This window comes from Solea senegalensis, linkage group LG11 (genome assembly GCF_019176455.1).
Source record: "Solea senegalensis isolate Sse05_10M linkage group LG11, IFAPA_SoseM_1, whole genome shotgun sequence".
In the NCBI taxonomy this organism is placed as follows: Eukaryota; Metazoa; Chordata; class Actinopteri; order Pleuronectiformes; family Soleidae; genus Solea; species Solea senegalensis.
Window position 1 is genome coordinate 10,253,053 of NC_058031.1, and position 19,570 is coordinate 10,272,622.

At 41.3% G+C, this 19,570-nt stretch overlaps 2 protein-coding genes across 2 annotated transcripts; both read right to left on the reverse strand.

Moving 5' to 3' along the window:
• Positions 1-2,293: 2,293 nt before the first annotated feature.
• Positions 2,294-5,896, reverse strand: hoxc11a (homeobox C11a). The gene is made up of 2 exons (XM_044037399.1): positions 4,736-5,896; positions 2,294-3,324 (listed from the first exon to the last, which is right to left on the reverse strand). Exons 1-2 carry the CDS (start codon positions 5,481-5,483, stop codon positions 3,092-3,094), a joined length of 981 nt encoding a protein of 326 aa, XP_043893334.1. The 5' UTR covers positions 5,484-5,896; the 3' UTR covers positions 2,294-3,091.
• Positions 5,897-14,855: 8,959 nt separating this feature from the next.
• Positions 14,856-18,869, reverse strand: hoxc12a (homeobox C12a). Its single transcript, XM_044037415.1, has 2 exons — positions 18,183-18,869; positions 14,856-17,079 (listed from the first exon to the last, which is right to left on the reverse strand). The coding sequence occupies exons 1-2, from the start codon at positions 18,769-18,771 to the stop codon at positions 16,841-16,843; spliced, it is 828 nt and encodes a 275-aa protein (XP_043893350.1). The 5' UTR covers positions 18,772-18,869; the 3' UTR covers positions 14,856-16,840.
• Between the last annotated feature and the right edge of the window lie 701 nt (positions 18,870-19,570).

Below are 19,570 nucleotides of genomic sequence, written 5' to 3' on the forward strand. Positions count from 1 at the left end.
CTGTCCTGACACACAAGCACATCACGAGAGAGAGAGAGAGAGAGAAAGAGAGGGAGAGGATGTCTCCGAGACTAATAATAGCCGACTACTCTGATGTCACCGGCGCATCCATGTCAGGAAACGTTTTCGAGATTCCGTTGAGGAAACAGAACAGAACAGGCCGGGGAGAGCACAAGCAGCCCCCGTGTGGCTGATACACAACATTTGCAGGAGCAGCCTCTGCAGCAGCAGCAGCAGCAGCAGCAGCTCTGTCAGTGACGTTCTGTGTTGGAGAAAACTACAAATTACCCACGTCACCGTCCCAGGGCCAAGGTTGGTGGGTGTGGCGAGAGAGAAGAGAGAGAGGAGCTCCTATAGCCTTGATCTCAGTGTGCATCGCCTTTCTTTTGTCAGAACGGCCCCCTGTCCTTCCCCATAATACACTAACATATGCAAATTCTGCCTGATTTCAGACACAGAAAACACAAGCACATCTGAATAAAAATAAATTGTACCACAAGGATACAACTTGATCGCTCCGCCCACGGTTTGTGTTCCACTCTTTTCTTTCCTGATATTAAAACACGATCAAAACGTTAACCTTCAGGTAAAACTGACATTTGATCCACGCACGTACACTTGAGCTGCGCGTGGAATCAGGAATCAAAGGATGAACTTATTCACACGGACTCACACCCAAGTACAAACCTTTGGTGTTTGCACTCAAACCATAAAACCACCCAATGCTAAACACACACGCCACCACAGCCACACGAACACACACACACACACATGCACACACACACCTCTGTTTTTTCCTGCAGAGAACACAAAACATAAGTTTATATCAACATGTTTTAAACCGTCTCATGCGTGAAAACGTACACATTTTACAAGGACAATAAAGTGTATTTACTGGGCGTGCTAAAGCCGGTGAAGTTACCTGCTGTAGTTTAATGCGAGAGGTCAAAGTTGATCTGTGTACACATTCCATTTTCTGTTCCCACTCACTCTCATTGGCCCATTCCTCTGCTGCACACATTTCCGGGCTGAGGGGGCTCCTTGATTCCACTTTATTGCAGTGGGTTAAAGGTGAAGGCCTTGACATTATTGAAGTTCAAAGACTACATTTAATTATGAATTGTAGTTAATGCACACGTGCAATCGTCATGCACATATGCTGAGAACACAATAGCGAGTATACACACACACACACGCTCACACAAGGCATGGGGTTTCACACACACACACACACACACACACACACACACACCGCATTCCAATTATGATTTGCTTACCCCTGCTACCTCCAGTTAAAATCCCTCACACGCCACAATTAGTCAACAAGTATTTATTCTAATCTGATGTGCTGAAACGTTCTGAGGTTTGGGGTCAACTCAAGACAAATAGACTGTTATAATAATCAAATACTTGGCTTTCACTGGCATGCAAAACATTAGAAATTTCACATCGGCCACAGATGCTAAAGGCTTAAAAAGTAAGAGGGTAAAAGTTTTTTTTAGAGAAAACACAGGGTGATCCTAACGAGAAGAGAAGAGTGCTGGACATGACAGTAGTGTGCAGAGGGGATGGGGTTTAGTTTGCAGGCTGCACAGGCCGAGTTCATGTCGAAACCTCTTGGAAAGTTTGTGTGTGTGTGTGTGTGTGTGTGTCTACGTGCTCGGACATCCAGTCTTGCTTGTTTACTATTTACTGCACAAGTGAACACCATTCCCCCCGAACAGACGGTGCAATTAAGAGAAAAAAAATAGCCATTTAGTGCCCCTGTCTTTATGGCAGTGTCTAGACGACAAGAGTGGCGATTCCGTTTAGTGGGCACTAAAAAAAAAAAAGAGGTTATCATTCCACTCTCTTTCTCCACATTTCTGACATCTATTTCTGCTGAAGCCTGTGCTGTTGCTAAAATTCAAAACCTGAAAACTCGCAGTGATCGAACCTGAAAATAGCCAACCTGGCAAGTGCGGACCCGCCGACAACCAACCATCAAAATCTACCACAGCAAATGTGTGTGTATCACCATGAAGTGGCCGCTCACACATTTTAAAAGTGTGCACACGTTCCGCAGGCTGTATGTAGGACAACAGTTATACCTCAATTACTATATATAAATATATACATATATACACACACACAAGTGAAATAAAAATAGCTGTTTTTAAAAGTTTTTAAAAGGTTCTGAGTGGAGACAAGCGGGAAATTAGCGGAATAACAACTGCATCGGTTCTGTTATTAAAAAAACAACAATAATGATAATAATAATACAAATAATAATAGCACAAAAAGCACAAAGTCGTTGAGGTTTGCCTATACGTTTGTGTTTATTTTATAGGTATTATATTAATGATACACAGGCCGACAGTCTGTTCTTCCTCTCTGGAATCCAAAGCACCAATGTTTTGAAGCAAATAATTTAACGAGTGTTAAAGCTGTTTAAGTCGTAGGGGCAACTGTATTGAAAATAAAAAAAAAAGCAGCATGGGTGGGTAAAAGGGTAATTCAACATACGCCTATTTACAATCACGAATGCACATTGCATAGGCTGCTCTGTACAGGAGGGTATACTTTCACAGATTGGACGTCACAGATCTCACTGGCGAAACAAATGCAGCCTTGGAGATTTACTATAACTTGCTCATATACTCTGGCCGAGAAATAATTAGATAAGGATTTGCTATATACAAAGACCAGAGGGGGGAAAGGGGAAGAGCGAAACGTTGTCTGCGCAAGGAGGATTCAAACTGGTACATTTGATATTATCAACAAATATGTCTATAGGAACAATAGAATAAACACAATTGGGACTCGTGATAAATAGAGGGGACATATTCAAGAAGGGCATATAAATGATTATTCTAACCATGTGGGCCTTTCTGGGAATCAGTTACAAACTCATAGCCGCCTTTTTGGTAACAAGAAAATGGCGACTTCATCCCATGCTGGCCTGCTACTCCCACTGTCCACTTTAACATTGCACTGTTGGTGATATGGGCTCCTTTAGAAAATGGTTATGCCCAAGAATACAATTCAATGAGATTGGAGTAGGCCTTTCCTTAAAGTCACTGACCAAGACTGTGACACTCTCTGCTCCAGCTCACAGTAGGGGGTTTCCAGAGAAGTACTGCAGGCGATCTCTGCTCAGCTTCTTCTCTTTCATTCTTCTATTCTGAAACCAGATTTTAACCTGGCGGTCGGTGAGGTTTAACATTCGGGACAGCTGAAGCCTCTTTTCTTTGTTGATGTAAACGTTAAAGAAGAATTCCCGCTCCAGCTCTCGAATCTGAAACTTGGAGTATGGACACCGCTTCTTCCTTGTGCGAGGGGTGCCTGGAAATCAGATGTAAACAAAAACACACACATAAACAGATGAGAGTGTCACTAAAAATAGCAATAACGTCAGATGGATTAACACGAGGAATTTTGCGCAAAGGACAAAAAAAGCAGGGTTTTTTTTTTTTTTAAAGCTGCGATGGCGAATGGTTTGCCAGATGCTGAGAGAAGCGGTTTCAGTGGCATTAGTAATGACAACATTTCAGTCAACATTCATCAAGCAGAGTAGCCTAACTGGGGCTATCAGATAAACCGGCCATAAAGAGTGTTAAATATCCGAATCACTTGGAGTAAATAATATCAACTTACAGCGTCTAAGTACGTGTTTATCTGTTACAAATACACAACAACAAAACTATTTCATCGCATTATGTGCGTCACATTCTTCTGGAGCTAAACTAACAATTTACACAATCTTTTGGCAGTGGCTTGAAAAGCATTGCCCATGTTTGCAGTGGCCCTGTCACTGCTTATCAGACAGGTGATTAATATTAATATTAATATTATTATTGTTTATTTTCTAAGTGGTGGTCATCAGCTTCAGCTAGCTTGCTTATCTCTGCCTGCAGGACTGTGACAATGTCCAGGAAGCTAAACACATAAATATAGACCTATATACTGTATGTCCTGCACCTATATGACCATCACAGCATACGCGCACAAAACAAGCTGCATTTTTATTGCATGCTGGTACTTCAAAATAAAATTGTAACAGTTTCGCATGCAAATCACGAGTGGACAGGTGGAACGTTAAAGGCAGCACACTGAGATTTACATTACATCTGTTTGTCCTGCGGTTATGTATTAAAAATAAAAAAGCTATACGCGTTCTCCCTATACAAGGACTGTAAAGCACAGCACGAGATTCTAAAACACTAGATAGATAGATAGATAGATAGATAGATAGATAGATAGATAGATAGATAGATAGATAGATAGACAGACAGACAGACAGACAGACAGATAGATAGATAGATAGAGACGCATTTAACCGTAAAGTGTGTAATACTCAGTGCAGCATGACTTTTGCGGGCAAACCCAGTACTAAGCGAAAATTCACAAGACGCCAAAAGCAATGTTCTGCCCAATTGGTTTTTACTTTCGACAGCCCAACGAGAAAATCCCTTAAAATTCCCAACGCAAGTTCACGATCAAAGTTAACATTTGTCACAATAGCTCTCTCTTAAAAATTTCACAGACTCTCACCATAGAGGCGTCTGTGTATAACATCCCCTTTTTTTCCAAAGCGCTTTCCCATCGTAAAAATTCTTCTCGTTGCAAGAAAGAGCTTTGTAGGGTTATAATAAAATCCTTTGAATGCTTATAAAACTCCACATAAAATCTGACCGACAAAACACCGGGCTAGTCCCCTTAACCTTCCCCCATTTTACTGCTTCGGTATACCTACTCGTGTGGCTGCTCTTGTTGGCGTTCCCGTCCTTGGTTGTTGCGGAGGAAGAAGTGCATGAGCCTGAATTTGTATGTTCCTCCTCATCCTCTGGGTCTTTTTCCTGCTCCGGAGCTCCGGGTACGGAGGCTGTCGGCGGCTGCTGCTGCTGCTGCTGCTGCTGCTGTGCAGACTGCTGCTGCTGGGAGTCGCTTTCCAGTTTTCCCCCCTCGCCCTTTTGTAAACAATTGTCTGACTGATTGTCCGTGCTGCTGCAGTATGCGGTCTCGAAAAAGCGGTCGAAACCTTGCGGGAGGACGTTGTTTTTCCCCACGCCGGAGTAAAAACCTGTGGAGGGGTGATTGGAGCCCGGATGGGTGTGATGGTGATGGTGGTGGCTGTACACGCTCTCGTTCTTCATAAGCATTTCTGTCATGGTGGATGGAGGAAGACAGTCCCTATGCACCAGATCCTCTCCCGAGTAGCACGATGCATAATTGCTTCTGTGGTGCCATTTACTAGCAGGGTCTAAGCCGTAAGAAACTTCCCGTACCGGCTGCACTTGAGACAGATTTGTGGAATAAGGGTAGCTGATTTGCCGGGACGGGGCCTGCGGAAGAAACGAGGAGACGGCAGAAAACTCGGGGACGTAGTAGGTGCAGCTGGGGAGGTAGATGTTGGACGCGCAGCCCGTCCTGTCCCCAAACTCGGATGTCCGGTCTTTGCGCGTCTGGGAGCAGAAGTTGCCCAGATTCACAGAGTTAAACATCTTTCTCTCTCTCGTACTCCGTGCTATAGATAGATGTTTTGGATACGAGCTGCAGCAGAAGGGAAAAATTTGGGAAGGCGAGATGACGCGCAATCCGTCTAAGTCGCCCCGCAGACACGTGATCGAAAGTAGATATTGTCATATATCAATTTGGAAGAGTTGGATGTGTAGGAGTGGTTGGCTTTAGGTAAGATCGAGGAGGTTCAAACGAATATTTTTCAAACACCACAGGCGCACTACGAAAACCAGTAACAGAATCCTGTTTGCTGGCTTATGACAATTATGTGCAGTGTGTGTTTATGTTTATGGGCTGGTGGTAGCCTAGCTAAACAGCTCCAGCTCCTTAAACAGGCACAGCACAAACTGCAGAGTGCACTAAGTGGCATGGATTTTATAGTATTATTGAGTGTTTCAGGTACGATTATTAATACAATTATTAATTATTATTATTGTTGTTGTTATTATGCTAGTACTAATACTCCTCATGTCATTTCAATGACAGAATGAGGATTTGTTTCCTTTTTTAAAAAAAACCCCACTGATGCATAAAGTAAATAAATCTGCATTAGGTATGGGAGGAGACGCCCTTATGAAACGCAAACCAATGAGCTCATTCATTCTTTCTCTATTTGCAAAAAAGTTAAAGAGTGAATGATTCGTGCTCTCCTCTGAGACTCCCCAATACATCTTCACTCCTTAACTATGCAGGAGATCTTTTCATAAGGATTATATTAGTTCTTTTGATCCCCTTTCCATTCTTTAATAGTGGTCACATAAATCTGCTGAACACATGATTGTAGAACGGAGTTGTGGATGAGTCGGGCTCATCTACTTTAACTTATGCAACATATTCATTTATCCATTTCATTTAGGGGTTGTTGTTGGTTTTTTTTGTTTGTTTGTTTTTTTTACCCTCTTTCCCTTTCTCTCTTTCACCAGATGAAAAACATTGCTACACTGGATCCGTGGTGGACGACTATAATTATGTTGTAAAGTGGAGTTGAACGAACGGTTAGACAGTGTAGAATACACATGTTGACCGAACAAGCTGAAGTAATCGTCCTACTCTGATTATTCCCTTTGACTTTGGATCATGACAGAGTCCATGAAGGACAACTGCGCATTCAAAGCCCAAGATCCTGGACTTTCTGCTGGATTACTACCACTGAAGCCCTGGAACCGTGCCTCTCATCCAAATGTTCCCTTATTACATAAACACAAAATCAGAAGAAAAAACAAACAAACAATAATTACCCCCTCCCCTTTTACAATTCCAGTTGTCAGCTGTTATTGACAACACCGGTTAGGAATATATCCCTACAAAGTATGAGCATCTGTGTTAAACAATCAAACTGAGATATAATAATTTCTATCTGGAATCACTCGTATGAAATCACATGTGTTGTGTTGTCTCTAACCTTCAATGCAGAGCAACAATTAGTCCTCTTGTAAACGGCTACTTACAGGCCACTCAGACTGGGCACACTGACCAAGCAGCATGAATATCCGACATTTCCCTCTAAAAATTAAATAAGTCCCAGCTGATGCTCCAAGCTGCTGTGATCATTTTATTTTCCACCAGAATGTCGACATTTATCTGTGAATGACTGTTAAAAAGAGAAACGTGTCGGAGTTTTTTTTTTTTCCTCTTCTTTTTAAATATAATGCAATAAAATGAATGGTTTGGAGAAAAGATGCGCCTGCGTGTTCTTTCCTGCGTCATTGTAAACTTTTAATTGTTCTGTTGAGGGCCATATTTGACTCTTTATAGACTAACTGATACTATCACAAGGTGAAATTAATATGATGGCCCATTGTTTATGATTATAGGCTGCTTCCTAAATGTTGCAATAGACTCTTGAATTATTATCCAATATTCCAATAACACTATCGCTCCATTACAAATAGACATACTCACGGGACACCTGTGTTGTTTAAAAATAATGGAAAACAAAGTTAGTGTTTTCTTTGGTGCGCCCAAACCGCAAAAGGAAGAACAAGCACCATCATCAGACTTCAGTGGTGGAGAGAGTCCATAGCGTCCAGGCGTGTTTGTGGAAAAAGGTGGCATTGGCATTAGCTTGTTTATTACGCCACAGACAAAAGGTTGTCTCACATGATGCATCCCGCATCCAAGTACAAAGAAAGCAGACAGCTGTCCAGACACAGCACTTGAATTTGACCACTAAAATTCTCTCTCCGTCCACCATAAAACTCCGAATGGCTGTAGTAACGTTAAATTCCTTTGTTCTATAGAAAAACCATAAACGTTGAGAATGAGAGGAATTTCAGCAACAAGATATTCTGCACCATGCAGTGCGCCGAATGCTCACGCAGCACACCATAACGCAGAATGTGCACAAATCACAGTGGGACAAATATAGCATTCGAGGCTAGTAAGAAAAAAAAATGTGATTAGTCAGATTATTCACAGCAGAGATACTGAATAACTCCACAAATACACAAGAGTCTCTAAGTACGATTGTGTCTCGTGACGCACAGCTGCGGATGCAATGATCAACCACAGCTATGGAGATATTTGTGTAAACATCTTGGCCTGTAGCCTGTGGACACATGCTCGACACATGCTGCAGCATTAAGCGTGTTAAGCAGTCGCATAAGAATAATAATATTTCGCACATCAAAATGTCATAGCTCATTTTAGCAGTTTGAAATACTCGATACACTGCTATCAAAGAGTGAAACACCGGGATTGCATTTGAAGATGATTTTCTAAAAGTGACAAGCAGCCATTCTAATTACTTCTACTGTTGTTTTTGAATTGCGTCATTTAAAACGAATGTCAACATAAATCTGATCTCGATTTAATGTGCAGAAAAAAATCACAACAACAACAATAACAATAATAATAATTAAAAAAGGATACGAAACTTATTTTAACGGGCAATAATAGAAACTAGACAGGCAGCGCCAAACAACACTGTCAAATCATCTCGTCCTCATTTCAATGATGCATATTAGCGCGGTATAAATAAGTAATGCGTGTGTGTGTGTATGAATAAATGATACACTAATAAAATGTTAAAGTTAGGACTCCTTATCAAGACAAGTGAAAATGCAAAAGAGGAGCTGGGTTTAAACGAGTGCACAATACACAGGAAGAGCTGAGGCGTTTAAGGGAGTAGGAAATAATAATTCCGGCTGCGTTTGAGTATGCAGTATTTTTCATAATGTGGCAAAATATGAGCAGCCAGCGTCCATCAATAAATTTTACGCCTTCCGAGGATTTAAACACTGAATACTGTTGCCTTGGAGCGCACAGATCACCAGTCAAAGAATACGGTTTACCATGTGTTTATTTTTTCTGGATGGACGACTCACAGCAGCAGATATATCCCGCTAGCAGTAGGACCCAGCAAGGTTTGATTTGGTTGCACCAAATGAGCAGGCTAAGCATATGCAGAGTTTGCACGCAAAGGGCTTTGTATGAGTTATTATCCTGTGTTTATTCTGTATTATAAGAAGCCATACAATGACAAACAATAGTGTTAATGCAGGTTCCAATAATCTATAACAATTAAAAATGTGTTGGGCTCCAAAGTAAAGGTGGTGGTAAATATTTAACATTTTACTCTTAAATATCACTGTTGCAGCACTAACTTTACAACTGTGTCTGAAGAATTTCAGCTATGCATTGCTACCCAGGACCATAATTACAATGGTTAACATAGGTGTCGCCTTCTTGTTAAGAGGAACTCTGAGTTCAAAAAATGGCACACCTAAATATTACACTGTTCTGGCTCTGTGTGTGTGTGTGTGTGTGTGTGTGTGTGTGGGTGTCGGTAAATCAACATTCACCACACAGACAGACACTGGGACAAACAATTGGCTGAGTACAAGAGGACGCTACTGCACAGTGAGCTGGTGTCAAGGCTAAATGTGGGACGCCTGCAATCATATTACTGTCCCCTCATGGCCTAGATAGGTTTAATTGGATGTAAGTCGGGCAGTTAAACTTGGTTGTATGAGTTGCGAACAGTTTCAAGCAACACTAAAGAGCCTTGTGTCTTGTTTCCTTCTTTGCTTTTTTTCTTTTTTTTTCCCCTCCTTACTGAGGTCTGAGTGAATGCACACAGCGTGGAGTGTTTGTGGTGACAACAATAGCTTACAAGATAAGGATGTGTGTTACTGTTACATTTAGAGCAATCTCCAGAGTCCATTTCTCTTTCAACCACCAGGACATAAAGCTTTCACAACAATGTGTTAACTTTTTTATTAGAAGCATTAAATGATATCACATCACAAGAAAACGTCCAATGGTGACTGCTGGCTCCAGCTCCTGTGGTGTTATTTAGATGGCCTGGAAAAATCCGGAAGTGTTTTTGAGCAAGGGGGACAGTTTACACTGAAGTGGATCTGTCTTCGAATAAATTCGAGATGGTTATAATTAAGCTTGGGCTAGATATTTAGCTTCATATTGTTAGTAAATAGTATTATGTACAAGTAAAAAGTAATAGGCATTTGAGTGAAGAATGGTGTGCCGACTGTGGCCGTCACATTCTTGTATATTTAAAAATATCTGTAGTCGCGGCCTGTGCCGCGGACTGCAAATAATACAACAGTTAATATGAATCGCTTTTCAAAATCTGTGGGGTTTTAAATGTGTACAGTGTTTGGACACAATTTAGTGCTGACCAACTGTCACAAATAGATTGTTCCTGGTTTGGGAAATTACGCACAAAATTACGCACACAACCTGCGAACCATTACACAGCTGATTGGTTTAGATTATGACCAATTGTAAGTAGTTTGGCGACGAGGACACGTTGATAACAAAAACACACATTTTGACACACACATGCACTTATAATAATACATATTTAATTAGTCCGCATTAGTGCGTTTGTCACGTGGTGCTATTTCTTTAACTATGTGGTCAAAATCTCGTCAGTTCTGTCCAAAGTCGTGTAAACGTCTTTGTATACAAACACGTTTATAATGTGTGTCTAGAACTACAATTAAATACAAATTTTAAAATGCAAATCAATCAAGACAATGCGCACAGTTTGTTATTTTCGAACAAGATGCATTGTCAAGATGCATTATTTTATTCTGCGTATTATTTTAGTTTGCACTGGCCTTGCACGGGAGTCGCTCAGTATGTGGACCAAAAATAGCAGCTCTGAGCTTAACGCTATACAGACTCGGATATCTCTGAAATGCCTGCTCAAACACTTAGTGCTCATGTTTGCTTTGCCGTTTGAGCTGCAGATTTTCCAAGGCTTTTTGCTACAGATCCCAGACGTTTCTAAACACGCAAAGGAACTGCACATAAAACTATTGCTATCCATATAGGAAAACAACGTACAGTTTGGCCTGCACTGCGTGTGCACTGGACCGATACTGGACAAACTTGAACAGGTGACAGAATTTTCCATCTGAAATCACAGGGGCTTGAAGCAGGAGCAGCAGGCACCGTCGGATGTGCAGCTCTGTGCTGCTGCTGCATACTTGACCTTCAGTGAGTCCGTTAGGATCTCAACAGTCACAGTCACAAAATACTACACAAGCAAGAAAACACACACACACGTATATATCTAAAAGAGAGAGATTAACAAAGTGAGGACGAGCAGGGATTAAATAACAGCGAGGAAAGATTACTTGAAGAAAACAAAACACTGCAGGTGATCAAATGTACACACTCTTTCTATGTTCATTCTACTGCGTCAAGAATTCATAGAAAAATGTCAAATAGTAAAGATTATATAATGGGTCGAACAATGTCAACAAAACAACAACAATAATAATATTAAAAATAGTAATAATAAAAAATGTGGCTACTGATTTGCAATCGTTTGGTCCATCAATTTAAGACCGTTTTCTTTTTTCCCATCAGGGAAAATGGTCTGAGAGGAATTCGCCACTTTCAAAAGGCAGCAATGAAAATTTCACCCTGTATATTAAAGGCTGCTGGACGTGCTACGTTATTGAAAAACAAATTGATAAAAAAAGGTAGGTTTCAGGAAAAAACAGAGCAGCTCATAGAGAAGTCATTTCAATTCATGTGAAAATCAATATGTAAGCGTTGTGAGGGGACTGAAACGATATGGATCGTCCACGAAAAGATTTCTATATATCCCCCTGATTTTCGCCCGTCACATCAGCACTCTCCTTCAAAATTCACGCACGTACGTACACACACACACACACGCACACACGCACACACACTCCACGCGCACTTCAGTAGGAATAACATGGCTTTCCATTTCTCTAGTCAGCTTCGTACCATAAACGGTAGAGGGGTGGCGGGGGCGTAGACCACATGCCACACAAGTTCTCTGCGAAGGGCACTGTGAAGCTCACTGACCTTTGGGACGCGGAGACAGGCCGCCATAAACAGATTTAGCCAGTCTCAAAGTCAAAAGTGTCCAAGAGCAGTGAAAGACCTATTGTAAAGACCTGCAAAGCCAACTGAGATTTCGTCCTGTTTTACAATTCAAATATCTGGAGGTTGCCCGCAAATGGCTGCAGATTTGTTTTGAATATTTTGTATTTCCCTTTTAAATCCTGCACCAAGCAAATTACACCAAACCCGCACGGAGACGAATCATGAACGTGCAAACTAACACGGGCCACTGTGTAGAGAGAATACTTAGATTCTAATAGACAGCAACGGACGACAGGTAACAGAAAAAACGCAGGGACATTTTAGTTAACTTTGCTGGACGTGGATACATAGAGTTAATTGTCACATATTGTAAAATGACAGAACTGCCTGAATAAACAGGCGACACAGACAAAAAAATGGCCCATGACATCAACAGATAGTCTACGCCCGGTTTGAAGTTCAAGTTAAAACTGCATGTTCATATCCGTTTGGCACAGGCCAAAGACCAGACTGTGATATCAATCAGTGCAAACAATACCAACGTTTTACACAAGAATCATGTCACCAGCCTGCAAACACAAACTACAGTAATAGTTGAGCCAGCGCTGATGTTCTCTCTTACCATGTTCCACTTGTCAAAACACATTTTCTTAACAAAACCAAATACGAATTGTCACTACTGTTAATATATAACGCAATATTTTTTTTCTCAATTATCTAAAAACAGATGTGCTTCTTTTCCTTTAACAGTGATTTTCTCCCACTCCCTTTTCACAAGCGCATGCCTGTTTGGCGCATTTTTACAAGCTGAAACGCAAGTAAAAGCAGAAAAATACTCAGCGTAATTAAGATATTGCAATTACCGCCGTTTACATTTCAACAGCGCACATGGAGAATATTTCCAGAAGCCATTTAGTTGTTTTAGAAAAGATCTGTTGCATGTGTGACCTTGAAGATATTTTTTTTTTCAAATAGCGGTTGAGAAACTCCAGAACACTCAAAACACCATCATGGTGCGTTTTACTTCTATTATTCTCCACTTAGCCATTTCACAACAAACACAATGCATTCGTTTAACTCCTTTCGTGCCTATCAAACGCGCTGTGTGATAGGCAAAAGAAAATATTAGAATTATGATGAATGATGTCATGTGCATGATCAAGCTCAACATTCAAAATTTAAGATGATTTCATAGTCTATTATATCGACATGTGACATGAAATACTGGGTGTGCGTACTGGGTATACTTCGCATCAGCCATCCCAACAAATGTAGTCTGAAACAACCATGGGCGCATGGATGATTTGTGTGCGTAAAAAGGATTCATGTATATATATACATTGTAAAGTGTATACAACAGGCGTGCATTTCTCTTATTATACAGACAAAACACTTCAGACTCAGTGTCAGAGCTATAGTGTCAGTGATGGACATGAAAAAGATTCTGGGGACTCACACGTGTACAAGGATTCTCGAAACCTTATTTCATCAAATGCGTAAACGTACATGGAGATCTCTTTTCCCGAAAACATAAAACCAGCGGACGCCATTCATTTATATCTCGTCTCATTCCGAAACGACTTGAGCTGGCTCCTTGATTTCTTTTACATATTTACAGGCCAGTAGTCTACAGTTATTTCCATTCCGATGACCAAATTCGTGCGTAATTTATCCGATCAAATAGCGGCGCGTTATAACGGCTCTTGGCATGATGTCATATTATTTGTACACACTGTGCATGACACACACAAAGAATTACACATTATGTGAATGGATGTGTACGTTTGATGTGTTAGGATATAGTCAACATGATAGAAAGAGACACACACACATCACAGTACTGCAGCATTGGAAAACACAGAATTAGAGAGTACTGCAGCAGGTTAAAAAAAACAAAAACTCTGCTGTCACTGCTCCACTGAATCTACAATAAAGTACCATAACTGAGAGATGGACAGGCAGACAGTTCGTCAAATACCAAGATGATTGTGTAAGTTGTGAGCACATGTGTGCATGTATGCGTTTTGGTCCCGGACACACTAACTCAGGAAGGCCTTTCCTCGGGGTTGGCTGCAGTTGAGACTGCTGCACACAGTCCACTGACAAAAGCAACATCTGATGTCAACACTGAGACAGCACAACAGTTTCCAGTGAACAAACTTCACCGAAATGAGTGAGAGCTGCTGAGGACAAACGCATCAATGCCTGGTCAGTGAGCGGACAGGAAGACGCTGCACAGCCCTGCATTGCTTTACACTTCTTTGCCAGTAGGGAGAGCCTCATGGTTGTGTTTATTGTACACACATCTGTGTGGTTTTGTGAAGATGTACGCCGTTAGAGAGGGATTTCTCTCTCTCTCTCTCTCTGATGTGTGTGAGTGTGTGTGTTCATATCCATATAATGCAAACCAGAAACCTGGATGAACAGCCAGTCCAAAGAGGCCTGCCTATATGGAGCACTGGGGTGTAACCCTATTACTGCTTTACAGAGCTATTGCATGTTTAGCTGCGTTGTTATAGGCTTGTAGCATCGCAGTGACACTGATTAGGTCGAACTTCAAGTAAAACCACAAAACGTAAGACAGAAAACTAGTAATGTATTCCTTCGCTGTTGCATATTGTTGCAGCGTTCCAGACTATAAAGAGGAGTAATATTCAACGCCAGATGGGGTTTGGGATATGTACGTGGCCGCCATTTTGCACTGAAAGCTACCATGGCTATATCTACTTTATATCTGGATGACCACAATAAAACAAGGCCAACCTGTGTGGGCTCCTATTGCTTATAGTTCACAGCATGTACAATTATGTGCCAACAAAACTCTCAAATGCAACCAAATGCCCCATTAATGTTCAGACCTTTATTTCACTGCTGTGGACACATGTATTCCTAAACTGTGTTAGCCCACAGGTCAAGTCTAATAAAATAATCCCACCAGTCAGCACTGACAAACAAGCTATGTTAGAAAATAATAATAAAAACATTCAGAGACGCGAACAGATGACAGACTGAGGGACCACCAATAAACATTTCAATATTCTGTTTATTGAATACCTTACGCATATACATTCATATCATTATTACTTTTACAAGACAATGTAGCAATCCTTACAAGCGCAAAGAAGGGAATGCAGTGAGGGACGAAATAAAAGAACCGTAACAAACAACGACTACACTGAGTTTCTTTAAATGTCATGTATGGAAAAAAACATTTCTTGCATACAATTTCTTGTATCCATTCATGGCAATATCATATAATATTAGGCCTACGTTTCCACACCCTCACTTCCACAAATAGGCTATGGAATGCGGTATTGTAACAAGACGATTAATAACATAACGCACTATTACATATCGATAAGGGATCCTAAAATAGGACGCAAATAGTAACATGTGTAATTTCATTTTACAAAGATATACACGAGTACAAGGTAAGGAAAGGGACGACACTAAGGACTTCGCAAAGTACATTTAAAACAGGCCTGATAGGCCCTCTGTCCTTTTATCATCACCATAATAATAGTATTATTAATAATAATAACAATAATAATAACAATAATTATAATATATTCTTTGTAGACGTTTGTGTCGAAGACAAGTTTAGTTCGTATTCGTTCACTAGTGTAAGAAAAAATGTATATAAAAAAAGTAACTTAAAGAAAAAAGTGGCCGCAGAACATCATTTATAATAATTTCACATTAATAACATGCTGCAAATACTTTTCACTGCTATAGCTTACTCATTATACATAACATATAATTGCATTCGCCCCCCGCACCGAACGACGGGAGCACACATATAGGCCTTATGTATGTGTTCGAAATCTTCTACATTTTTGTTTTCCATTCTGAGCTCCAAGTTTGAAAAACTGTTTTTTTCAGGCCTTAAAACATTATTCTCTCCGCAGCCGCAGCTTTACGCTGCGTGCTTGTTTAAACAAGTGGGGCTTAAATTGTACATATATACCTTTGGAATATTTTCATTCCAGATCTTTGCCAGTTTAGTTTAGTAGAATATACTATTTGTTCACAATCAGGTCGTGGTACTTTATTCTTTATTTTATTTTGTTTTTAATAGCAGCTCAAACCCGTATTCAAACGGTGATCTCACTCAAATAAAGAAATGCTACACATGCAGGATTCTGTGGTGGATGTAAAACACAAAAAGGGTTGATGAGAGTATGAAATTATATTTAGAAACGTGTAAGCACATGAACAAAGTCATGACAGTTAATGTGCAGTCATAAATATATAGATATGGGTTTAGTCCTCCCTCTCCTGACGCAGACTCCCATGACTTCCTGCCCGTGACCGTGAACGTGCCCACAACATGTGACGATAACTATGGGAGAGGGACATAAGGAAGGTGCTCTTCTTACTAAACAAAGTCTGGCTCTAGAGACAATACTCCACTGAGAGGAAGACTCTTCTTCTACAACATCACTTCATAACAGAGAAATTATTGCGCGGATGTGGCTCCAGCCTGCAGACAGGCTTCTCTGTGTCTCCTGACTTCACTGGTTTTTGTTTTTTGTTTATTTGTTTGGGCCCATTTGTGATTAACAAAGTGGTCCCGCTGCCTCTTCATTTTCTCTGACTAAATAGGGGGAGATTAAGACATCCCGTCATTTTGTGTTTTCCCAAACTGAGCATATTAAATGTATTAAACTAAGTAGGGGATTGGGTAATCTGGTAACAGAAAAGGATTTAAAAAAAAAAGGGAAAAAAAAGAAGAAGATGCAACCTGCACTGAAAAAGACATTCTCACAGCTTCTGTGCGATTATACCAAACATGATGGCAGTCTCGCTGAGAATAGTTCTGGGTACATTATAACAGTTTGTTTGCTTATGTAGCCCGCAACTTGAACAAAAAATATCAGAAAATGTTGCAACATTTGCCTGCAATTTAAAAGATGGATAAATGAGCGCATGCACTGAAAGAAGACCTAAGGGAGCAAAGAAGGTTTTTTGGCTTTTACTGCCTATCGATTCACCTTCTGCCGCATCTCTAAAAGTAGGCCAAGGCTTGCTCCCTCAGCATGAGTCTCTTCTTCTTCATCCTGCGGTTCTGGAACCAGATCTTGACTTGTTGGTCGCTGAGGTTCAGACGGTCGGAGAGCTCCCTCCGCCGCTGCCTGGTGATGAACTCGTTCAGCATGAATTCACCTTCTAGCTCAGCCAGCTGGAGTTTGGAGTAGGGTTTGCGCTTCTTTCTAGTCCGAGTGTGCATCGGGTACCATGGGGCACCTGGAGGAGTGGGAGGGGGAGGAAGGTTGGGGGTGGGGGTGGGGTGGAGGGGCACACCACGGATTAGACACCACAGTTGCAAAATCACGGTCACCTCCAAGGTTATGAAGAGCCTACAGGGGCGTCACTTATCCTGGAAAAGCCTGGGCGTACTTGTCTCAGTGAATTTAACATTTAATTAAGCATTTTACTGGAGAACAATCAGAACATCTAGAGGAGAAATTGCATGAACGTGATACAGCCGAGCACTGGGCTCCAGTTAAAGTAGCTGCAGTCGTGCAAATGTAGGCAGTATTTCATTAGGCTATATAGAACATTTATGTGCTTTACATAGTAACCCAGATGCAGGGGTCCTCCTTTATATAAGGATCCATCGATCTGACGCCCCTGGAAGCTGTCATTTCCTTCCACACACACAAGCAAACCGGATTTGTTTTGGTCTCCCCCTAGGCTGCCCAGTCAGTTCTCAAATCTAATTTCCAGACATGCAATCCAGTTTTGCACAAATTCTGATCATGAGTGGTTTACCTTTTATTTTGCAGGCTCTGAGACCACAACTAAGTTTTATTGTTGCAGTTAAAAGTTTCATTAACGTGATAATTAAGACGTGCTTGCAAATACCCCCGCTTATGTGCGAGTTTCGGAGCATATTAAATGACTCTCGAGTACACAGCTACAGATATTAATTCCGTTTACGAGTCATTAAAAAAAAGAAAACTCCCTATATTCGAAGCAGTCGAGCAAAGCACAACAGGACAAAATCAGACACTCGGTGACTGCATGACAGAGGTTTAAATACACTATGGCAATGTGATGACAAGACTGACTGATCATTCAAAAGCTGCTATATAGGGTTATATGTAAGTGTGCACAGCCACATGGCGTGCTGGAGTATTTTAGGGCAACCCCTAGCGGCGTTTTCACGACACGCAGGTATCCTGCAGGCTAATCTGGGCTGCAAACTGTGCATCAACACACCGAGATCTAAAAATGACGGTTTTATACTGCGACTGCATCATGTGCAGATTACACTCACCCACTGTAGACATGCGTTAAAACAGTTAGGATTTTAAAAAAAAGAATACATAAATAAGAGCACCAACCTCCGCCTGCGGCTATGTTGCTTGCATGGCTTCCCGGTGACACCAGGGTCTGTGTGTCGCTGGATGAAGGCTTGCTGCCCTCGTTGAGCAGAGAGGAGCTGGAGTCGGACTCCATTGACTGACAGGATGGCGGATCTTGCGTTAGCTGCTCGCTCCCATAATCATATTTGGAAAAGGCGGCAGTGTTGCCAATCCCACTGTGCATCCCGTGGTCAGATGTTAGGGATGATGTGTCTCTCGCCCTGTCCTCTCGTTTGAGGCTGCTGCCACCTGAGCAGGTCTCTCTGTTCCCGTTGCCATTGTTATAATAACATTTACCGTCATCTGGTCTGGTGATTTCACACGACCGATTGAAAGAAGGGTTAATAGACACGGGGCTGCTAAAGTAGGATTGAGAGTATCCATTGCACGGCTCCGAAGGATTCCACGGGAGGGAGCAAACATTGTCCCTTCTCGGGTAGGAGAGAGACGGTAGCCCCGCCAGTTGTCCCCCTGAGGCTCTAAAATTCGGAAAGTAAAACGTGTCTCCAGTGTGGATGTTAACCAAAGGTCCAACAAACCCTGGATTAAGGAGATTATGCTCGCCCATTTCCGCGGGCCCGACCAACAGCTTCTAGTTTATTGCAATCTGACATTTAACATAGTTAAACCTGGAGGGGCGCCTGATTGGTCGCCTTCAAACCACGTGGCCAGGCTAACTTGTGTTACACATGGTACCACCCACTTGGTCCATCTCAGACAAAACAAAACAAAACATTAACTTCTGTATAACAGAGGTTTATATGCTTTTTAAAAATACTATAAACCTTTTTATTAAAAATGTAGAATCTTGTTTTTTCTTCACTTGAGCCATACTGTGTCTAAAAAAGGAGCCCAGGCTGCTTCTCCTTTTACTTGCGCGGAACTGTCCATGGTCTCGTTTAATTTCTTTATACGCTGGCAAAAGTTTTTAGAATGCCGTGTGTTATGAAAACTATTTTTCTTGCAGGAGAGGCTGCGTATGGTCATCTTGTTTTCGAGCAAATTATGTTTGAATCCCACGTCACATAAAGATGTGATGTCCCAATTTTACAAGCTTGTTTTAAGAAAAGACTGATGCTCATTGCCGCACTCTACTCATATTTACAGTAACGGGGTCAGCAGGTTGAAGCCACTGGCTCTGTAAAAGAGGACGATATTCTACAAGGTTACTTTAAGAGGGTATATTTCACATAATGCTCTCTAGCACACCTCACATGAAAAACTTTAACAGATACCTCCAATAAACGCTCGCAGCCAAACTCTGGTGGGATTGTTATACCTCTCACAATTCCTTTTATATGAATTTAACAAGATATCAGAGGGCACTTAACTGATTCAATCAGCCGAGAGCCTCTCTGCTTTGTATC